Source organism: Hordeum vulgare, chromosome 5H, assembly GCF_904849725.1.
Source record: "Hordeum vulgare subsp. vulgare chromosome 5H, MorexV3_pseudomolecules_assembly, whole genome shotgun sequence".
Lineage (NCBI taxonomy): Eukaryota > Viridiplantae > Streptophyta > Magnoliopsida > Poales > Poaceae > Hordeum > Hordeum vulgare.
Genome location: NC_058522.1, coordinates 558,757,376 through 558,766,868, shown reverse-complemented (window position 1 = coordinate 558,766,868; position 9,493 = coordinate 558,757,376). Strand labels below are relative to the sequence as shown.

The following is a 9,493-nucleotide window of genomic DNA, read 5'->3' as shown; positions in this document are numbered from 1 at the left end:
ATGAAGAGGCAGGGGAGGGAGAGTGGAGGCCGGAGCGGGACGCTGGCGAGCGGAGGGCACGGCAAAGCTACTCCCGTTTCCGCTAGAAGAAGAAGAGAAGATGGGAGAAATTACGCCCACCAACGACCCCCCCCCCCCCCCCCCCCCCCCCACACACACACACACAACAGTCACTCCCACCGCTCCACCCTTCTCCTCCCTCCCCCCGCATCCCATCTCCCGTCTCCACCCCCCCTCCCACCCTCGGCACATCATCATCCTCACTCCGCGCGGGCCCAAGCCCAAATACTCCCCCCGACCCTCCCCTCCCCTCCCCTCACCTCTCGCCACAAACCCTAACCCTAGCCCCCGCCCCCCCGCCGCCCCAAGCTTCGCCGCGCCGGCGGCCCCTCCCGTCCGAGGTAACGACACGCTCCATCTAGGGTTACTGCCCGCTTCTGCGGCGGCGGCTGCCGGCGATTTCGGTCCATTTGGTTTCCTTTCCGCCCGCCGCACGCTTGCTCGTCCGAGGGTTTTCGGGGGTTTTTGGGGTGCACGCGCGGGTTTCGAATCCGTCCGAGCTGCTCGCCGGCGCCCTCGTGGGTGCTCAGGGCTCGTCCTGGGGCGGGGATTCGGGGTCCCAGCCTGCCATCGCCGCTGTTTTCATCGGTATATGCATATGATCTTGCTGCGCTATCCTGTTTGCCGAGGTTCGGGGATGGGGCTCTCGCCGTTTATGGTGGCCTGATAGCTGTTTTTTTTTTTTTTTGAGCGTACTCGCTTGATTGATGCATCTGCTGGCGAGCTATCCTGTTTGACGGTGGCCTGGCTACTCTGTTGATTGATGATTTTTTTTTTTTGAGCGGACTCGGTTGATTGATGTATCCGCTGGCTGGCTGCAATTACTGTTTATATGGTACCATGATTGTGATGTGGCATTTCATTTCGGTGCACGCAGGTACACCAGCGCGCCCTTGGTCCGGGGATAGGCGCGCTCCGTGATGGACGGGCTCGGCAACTCTGCGCTGAACGGCGCGGAGGCGGTGATGAAGAGGCGTAGGAGCGTCGCGTCCAGGAGGCCGAGGCCCAAGGAGCAGCTCGCTTCCGAGTACAAGGACATATCATGTGCGCCGTCGTCGCGGAACATTTCCCCCGAAGACGAGTCCGCCGCCGAGGCCAGTGGGCACCGGCGGAAGGAGCTGTACCTCAATGGCCCTGAAGGCAGGGGCTCCATGCAACATAGGAATGCCCTGTCCAAGAAGATAAAGAGAGAGGAGGGTTCTGCAGGGGAGAATGATATTGGCCACAGTCGAAGCAGCAAGCCCAACGCTCAAGGTGTTCTTGCACTGGGCTGCTCAAGAAACCCTGGATCCTCTGATGCCTCGCAGTTGCCCTCAAGAGACACCCCTGTGCCAGTGGAAAATAGGGTGAGAAAAGTTAAGCTCAAGGTTAGCGGACTTAACCGAATCATACCGAAGCAAGAGCCTGTTGACGTCGCCATGCCTGGCACATCGGATGTCTCTTTCCATCGCCAAAAGCAGAAGGTTTGTCGTTTGTACTTTATGGAGAGACCTGCGCAAACGGAATATGCTATCATATATTTGAAACTTGCTTAATTTTAAGTTTTTAACAAGTAGAACTAAGTATTGTCTGTAGGTAATTGGTAAGAGATGCTTTTACTTTTCAATTTAATAGTAGTACAATGTACTTATTTTAGAGCTCAAATGAAATAACTCAACCCCATCCAATTATTGCCGACGTGAAAATAAGACTGATACAGCTGTAACAACGATTATTCTTTTGTCGGTTGTTGGAATGGTAGTATTTACTCTAGTGACGTAATCTTATATGCTCATGACTCAATGTCGTTTTGCTGTCGGTTCAACTCTCTTGTCTATGCCTTTGCAAAATGACCTGTTTTGGTTTCTCTTAGTTATCTGATTGACTGAAATGGTAATATGAGGTACTATTATTTAATTTATGTTGATAGCTTTGAAAACTGCCTGTTTTCATTTTTTGTCATTACTATGTTTAATTTATGTTGAGGTACTATATTTTATTTATAACTACTCTTTTGTCGTTTGTTAGAATGGTAGTAGTATTTGTTTTAGTGAAGTAATCTTATATTATATGCCAACGAGTCAATGCCGTTTTGCTGTTGGTTCAACTCTCTTGTCTATGCCTTTGCAAAATGCCCTGTTATGATTTGCCTTATCTTATCTATGCCTTTGCAAACTGCCCTGTAATGATTTGCCTTATCTTATCCATGCCTTTGCAAAATGCCCTGTTATGGTTTGCCTTATCCATGCCTTGGAAAATGCCCTGTTATGGTTTATCCTGTATATGCCTTTGCAAATTGCCCTCTGATGGTTTCTCTTAGGTATCTGATTGACTGAAACTGTAAATAGGAGCACTATATTTAATTTATGTTGATAGCTTTGCAAATTGCATGTTTTCATTTTTTGTTGTGCTCTAAGTGGGTCCCTTCTTTTTATAGGATTCTGGTGAGCAGAAACATCACAGCACAAGAAAGGATGGTCATGGTAATCACGCTGATGGAAAACGTGGAGATAAGCATGACATTTCACCATCTTCTGAACTGATTCGCAAAAGCAAAAGGGTCCCTAAGAAGCGAACTCTTGATTCTGATGATGAAGATCGTGAATTACGTTATCTTGAAAAACTTAAAGTGGCTAAAGTTGCACCAGAACAGCCCATGTCTACTGACCATCCTCTAGCTTATGGCGAGGATGGTCTCAGGAAAAAGAAGCTAACCAAGGTTTCTAAAAATAAGAGCACTCCATATGAAGTGGACAACGACTTCACTATGTCACAATTTGGCAGAGATGCTAGGAAGAAGGTGAAACTGGAGGATACCAATGATTTTATCGTAGAGGAGGAGTTTAGGTTGGATGAGCCTGATAGATTAATTGAAGCTGAGTCACCTTCGGGTGTAAAGTTTGAAGCTTCTGGCCTAACAACAAGGCAGCGAGCACTTCAAGGCAGGGGTGGCCATGGTGAAAGCGTGATTGAATTTCCCGATGGGTTACCAGCTGCTCCATCATCTAGAAGTACAGTTCCTAGAATATGTTAATACAACTATTTATTGATAACTAATGTGCTGTATCTCAGATAGGATGCTAAATGGTGTTGGTATTTAACGCTGCAGGGCAAAAGGATAAGCTTTCAGAAGTGGAGATACAAGCCAAAAAAGCAGAAGTGGCTCAAAGGCGTAAGATGCAAGTAGAGAAGGCAGAGAGAGAGCAACAGGTTTGTTTTTCTTCTGGCTCATAGCTTTCTTTTTATTTTTGTGTTGGGTGACCCAATTTTAATGGTCCCTACTATACAGGCTGAAGCAATGAGGAAAATACTGGGGATTGACACCGAGAAGAAGAAGGAAGAGAAGAAGCAGAAAGAACGTGAAGACAAGGTACATTACATTGGAGTTGTATGGTAGCTGTCCTTTCTTCCCTTGCTAGCTATAATGGTAGTTACATTGTTTTTTTTTCTCATTCTTCCCATGCAGGAAAAGCAAGCAAAGTTCGAGGAATATAAAAGAAGCTGCATCCAGTGCGTAATGCGACCAGAAGGAACAGTTGTTACATTCCCTGATACCATGGGCCTTCCTAGCATATTTAGCTCCAAACCTATCAGGTTAAATGCATATGCAATGCCTTCTGGCTATTTCACATGCATCATTTTGGAGTGACTAGTTCATTTTGATTCTCATTGTGGTATTGTGTGCTTACATTCGACACCTCCGTGGCTTGGCTTTCATTTCCCCAGCTATCCACCTCCAAGGGAGAAGTGCGCGGGCCCCTCGTGCCCAAACCCTTACAAGTACCGTGACTCCAAGACGAAGCTTCCCCTATGCAGCCTGGAGTGCTACAAGGCCGTCCAGGGAGGCGCCGGGACGATGGCGTGCTGATGCTACAGAGTTGATGGCAGACATGGAGGAGCTGGAGAACTGCATCTCACCCAATGCCCTGCCTGTTTGTCGTTTTTGTGATGCCTTTGCTAGTCCAAGGATTGAAAACCGATGGACGACAGATGATGTTGAGGCTCCTGCTGCTGGTTTTCCTTTTTTGGCTCTCGTGGATGTATGTAGTTGCTGGGCCGTGCAAAAGAGTATGGTTTATGTGTTAGTATGTGGCAAGTGGAGGATCAGCCTTGAATTATGTACAGTGTTGGTCGGGCTTGACGCTAAGGCTTAAGCCAGGATGGGATGAGTTGAGTTGTCGGGCTTGACGCTAAAGCATATGCGATGAGTTGAGTTCGGTTGTCGTCGAGCACTATTTTCTTGTTGTAGCCAGTCTTGGAACCCGTTTCTGTAGACTATGCAGTAATGGAAGATAGACCTGCATCCTCTGTTGTGCAGATTGTGGTGGAACCTTTTTATAGATGAATTGTGCTGGAGCCTGGTAATCATAATGGCCAAGTGCTGCGTGTTAACTTGGACTTTTTTTTCTATCGGAAAATTGAATTCGATACGAGAATCTGAAAATAGGTGCATGCACATGAAAGATGTCGAATTGGAGATGTATGCCTAATAGGTTCAAGCCAGGGAAAGGGCACTACAACACCAAGCTAAGCCAGGAGTCAAACAAGTTTATCCCAAAGGCCTATATATCCACCAGGATAACAATTGATAGATGACGCAAAAATTCGGCATGGAACATCTATATATAGAGGAGAGCCGCTTGGCCATCATCCACGAGCAGACAGACAGGACTGGGAAGAGTTGTGCTCGAGACCAACGACAACGATGAAGAGAGATTTGGTTACGTTTGCAGACAATTATCCCAAGTGCTGCGACAAGTGCAACTCCTCGGCTGGTCTCCAATTCTGAGAACTGATAGTTGTGTTTATGTTATGCGTGTTGTTGGCGTGTGATTTTTGTTTATCTTTTTTGTGTGTGTCCCTCGTACTTCTGATTCGCTTGAACCTATCTTATAAAGCTGTAAAGACTTAGTACTTCTGATTCGCTTGAACCTATCTGCAAAGACTTATAAATTCGAGTGGAGGGACTTGCCCTCCCCGTAACTTTGAAAAAAAAAACTGATCGCTCGAGCTCAAACAATGAGATCGATGTTGTGTGCCGTAATAAACATAAAATAAAAAGGCTCTGATGAGATGAGCAGAGCCGAGCCGTTGTGGTTGTACATGCACGTGGGCTCACGTCCAACGTTCTCTTTCCTTTTGAGAGAGATATAATATAGTTGATGTTGGTTCGTAAATAAATAAACACGGGCGTAAAAAGTGCGTCTTTGCTCAATCAAATAAAAAATCAGTTTATTTGTGTGATATATTTGTACTGTTCACTACACCGGTGAAAGGATTCTTCTCTATGCTCAAGCATATATGTACAGTTATCACACTCCTTCAAAAAAGTGCCTTTTGATGCAAGAATTGCCTTTCCTTGATATCAAACAAAAAATTCCATTCGAAGAAAATATATATATAATTAGATTAGACCTTCATAGACAAACTTGATGTTTGCCGGTGCGAGTCACAATAATTATCTTTTCAAACATAAGGATAAACTGCGGCACACAACAAAGAAATTTGTTCTGTCCAGTGAAGCAATGAACAGATCCATCTTGGTGAAGGACGATTCGTGGCACACAAGGGCTAGGACACACGGATATTGGGCCACATCGATTGCGTCGTGATCCGTAAAGTGGATTGGTTCCTTGCATGTGTTTAGAGCTTAACCCCCTGCAAATTCCTACATGAGACGGGTTTTAGCAGAGGCAACATTGTTCACCCACCGCACCTCTCATGATCTTTTTCTTGACATCAAACTTTTAATCTTTTATATCCTTGTGATCGAAAATCCAATTTGTGTTTCGTTTGCACATTTGTGTTAGTTGCGATGAGGGCTTTGGAACAATAGCAGCATAGCACTTTTGAACATATTTGGAAAAGTTTTTAAATCATTACCAAGTTTCAACTATTGAAACTTGATAAGAACGACTGATAAATTTACCAAGTTTCAAAATTAAAACTAAAGGAAAAACCCTAAACCCTAAGTTTCTAAAACTAAAACTTCAAGCTGAACCGTAACACTTGGACCCTAGACCCTGAGCCCTAAATCCTAAACTTAGAACCCTAAAAAGCAAGTGAAACTTGATAAAAACCTAATATTACGACTATCAAGTTTGAATATTTAAACCTTGTATTTTTTATAATTTATCAAAATCTATTAAAGATTGGTCTTGTTTGAAAGTTGTCGTCACAACAAACACAAATATGACAACAAAACTTAATTTGGACTTTTGGTTCAAAAGATATAGTTGATTCAAACCTGAATATGAAATGAAAAGGCATATGAGGTGGGGTGGATTGCGCATGTAACTCAAGGTGGTAGTAAATTTGGATCGGTGAGCATGGAGCCTCGACCTACATAAATCAAAGGCCTTAAGATCAAACAAGTTATTTTTTTTAAAGTAATTCGATGGATGCATGCATGCTCCTGTACCTACTCATTTCTGCCTTATCCCTGCGTGCCCCTACGAGTTTTGCCTTCTCGCTGATGGCAGTCACACGCGGTGTGAGTAAGAATGCTTATATTTGTCAACATGTGGTAAACAACCGGATTTGCATCAAAAGATACACAACTGTATATTATTAATTTAAAGAGAATACCATCTTACAAAAATACAATAAGGGCTAATCAATTTTATGTCCCTAGTAGTGTCCTAGTCGGCTGTTTTGCCCCTAGTTCTCAGAAACCATCGGTCATGCCCAAGCCACTTTGATCCTCTTATGCATTTTCCATATGAAAGTTTGACCATAACTTTGAAAATTTCATAACAAATTTATATTAACTCATAAAAATGCAAATAAGATATCAAAATGTTCAGAAAAACATCACCTATATGTGCATGTCACTTGCATTAACGACAAAAGTGTTGTTTGAACCACATGAGGTTATTAATATTATTAGTTGTGTTAAACCTAAAAATGTATGGAGAACACTTTCTTCAGGAATGCAAATGGCAAGCACATATATGTGATGTTTTTCTGAATATATTGATATCTCATTTGCATTTTTCCGAGTTAATATAAATTTGTTATGAAGTTTCCAAAGTTATGGTCAAACGGTCAAAGGGAAAAAGAATAATAGGATGGAAGTGGTTGGGCAGAACTGAGGTTTTTTTGAAACTAGGACCAAAACAGCCGAGTGGGACACAACTAGAGGTATCAAATTAATCATCACATAAAATAAAGACATACTGCTGCAAAGCATACTACAAGTGACGAACGCAAAATAGCTATTAGTGGCGGGCGACGCCAATTGTGAAAGACCCTAGAAGTGTTGATCAGTCAATCCCACCCACAATTCGTGCAAGGATTTGAGCACATCCAAATGCTGATGCTTTGCACATGGGACAGGTTATGCATGCCGCCAAACTTCGTGATATCAAGTCCACCTTAGTTATGAATTTCAACAAAAAATATTCAATTATTTCTTTCTCCAAAGATGATTTTATTCAAAATCTCATAAAACAAGAGTATCTTTGGGTAGTAACAGTCACAAAGTCGCCTTTTTGGTGAATGAGTTGTCGAACACAAAGAACGACAAGGTGTTGGTGATGCTAAAAAAGGCTGCCGAAACACCTATTGAGGATAATGACCCTCAAGGGATTTGATTCCCTATATTCATAGTAAGTGTGAGGACCTGAATGCAAAGGAGCATGTTTACTAGAAAACCATATTGATATTTAGGAGACACCCGACAAGGTCAAAATACCTCGCAAGAGCACAAAGAAGGTGTTTAAACTTTCTGAGGATGGGACATAGTTCATGTCTAAAGTTAAAAAATAAATTTCACGAAGAATGAGATATTTTTTTTGGAATAACAGAGGTCTTTGGGACTTGGCTAAACGACAATTTCTTTCACACACTTCTAGGGAACAAAATTTAGATTTCATTGCTTCAGCGGAGACAAGGCATCCAAACTTTGCGTCACCATTATTTAGCTTCCGGTGTTGAGGCCTAGATATTGCTTGGTATTGCCCACCACCGAGGGGTAGGTCTGACGATATTTCTTGGTGTGTACAAATTGACAATTGAGGTTCTTAATATGGAGACTGGTGATTTTTTCATAAAATTCCATATGCTCTCGAAAGGTGATGATTTTGCATTTGGTGCTACTGGAAATGAGCTTGCATGTTGAATTCTTTGAGTTCCAAATAATTTGAATGCTTGATATGGCCTCTAGGCATCTTTATGAGTGGTTTCTATCAATCTTGCAAATTTTTGTTGACATAGTTTTGTGGTCCAAAAAATTCAGAAATTTGTTCTTTGGAAAATGAACATCTTTAGGAGGAGTTCTTCAAGGAGAATGTTATTTGTGTATTGTATGACACTCGGAAATACTTTGTTCTCGAGAAAAATTGGAATTATCTGTGTAAAGTATAAAGGTCAAAAATAATATTAAGTCAAAATTTGTTGAAAGAAATGTGCTAATGGGCTTGACTACATTAAATTGTGCCTAAACTCGTGACAGTTTTTGTGATGCAAATAGTATCCATGTAGGCAGCCATGTCATTCCAATTGCTTGGTCCAGAATCCTACATGGCATAAGGCTATGATAGTTTGTTCCGTCAAAATGGCTCGGGCCTAGTCTGGGGTGGATCGGCCTGGGGACAGACCCGTGTCTGCCAAGAACCATCATGGAAGGTGTGGCATCAAATTATGATCTGATATACATGATGGATTTGGAATCTGTCATGATCGACCATCCATGACGGTTTTGCACTGACCCGTGACAAATTTTTACCGTCATGGATTAACAGATTCCTTGGAGTGGACCACTAACCTACCATTGATAATATAGTTACCAATGTTGGGTGGCCACCACTAGTGAAAGACCCTAGCACTCACAAGTAAGTTGTCGATAACGTTTCTCAAAATATAACATTGCCCCCGTGTTTTGCTGCCATGGCAGCGGTTTTCCTGTTGTCGTGGCAACGACTATATATAGTTGAGGTTTAAGAACTAGTTTAATCATAATATACAATATGTCTCAAAAAGCACTTTAAAGTTTGAAAAACCCGCAAGTCTCTAAAACATCTTATATTTGTTTTTTTGATAACATCTTATACTTGTTTACATAGGGAGTACAACACTAGTACTAGTAGAACCTATTTCTGAACTTTTGCATAGCTTCATGAAATCTACTATCTACTACTCCCTCCGTTCCTAAATATAAGTCTTTAAAGAAGTTTCATTAGTGGACTACATACGGATGTATATAGGCATACTTTAGAGTGTAGATTCACTCATTTTGCTCCGTATGTAGACTACTAGTAAAATATTTTAAAAGACTTATATTTAGGAACGGAGGGAGTAGTAATTCTCAAAGATATACCACACAAAGAGATATTGAAGGGGAAGATGCCAGCCCATGAAGAATGAAAGTTTTTGGAGGGAAAAAGTTTTTTTTACGGTTGCACCTTGGCCCCCACCAACTGTGGACCATGCTACTTTGTCTATTCCTAGAATT

At 42.4% G+C, this 9,493-nt stretch overlaps 1 protein-coding gene across 1 annotated transcript; it reads left to right on the top strand.

Moving 5' to 3' along the window:
• The first annotated feature begins 245 nt into the window (after positions 1 to 245).
• On the top strand, positions 246 to 4,404 carry LOC123452937 (INO80 complex subunit B-like). The gene is made up of 7 exons (XM_045129682.1): positions 246 to 401; positions 938 to 1,523; positions 2,477 to 3,050; positions 3,149 to 3,249; positions 3,329 to 3,409; positions 3,506 to 3,633; positions 3,766 to 4,404. Exons 2-7 carry the CDS (start codon positions 981 to 983, stop codon positions 3,905 to 3,907), a joined length of 1,569 nt encoding a protein of 522 aa, XP_044985617.1. The 5' UTR covers positions 246 to 401; positions 938 to 980; the 3' UTR covers positions 3,908 to 4,404.
• The last annotated feature ends 5,089 nt before the right edge of the window (positions 4,405 to 9,493 follow it).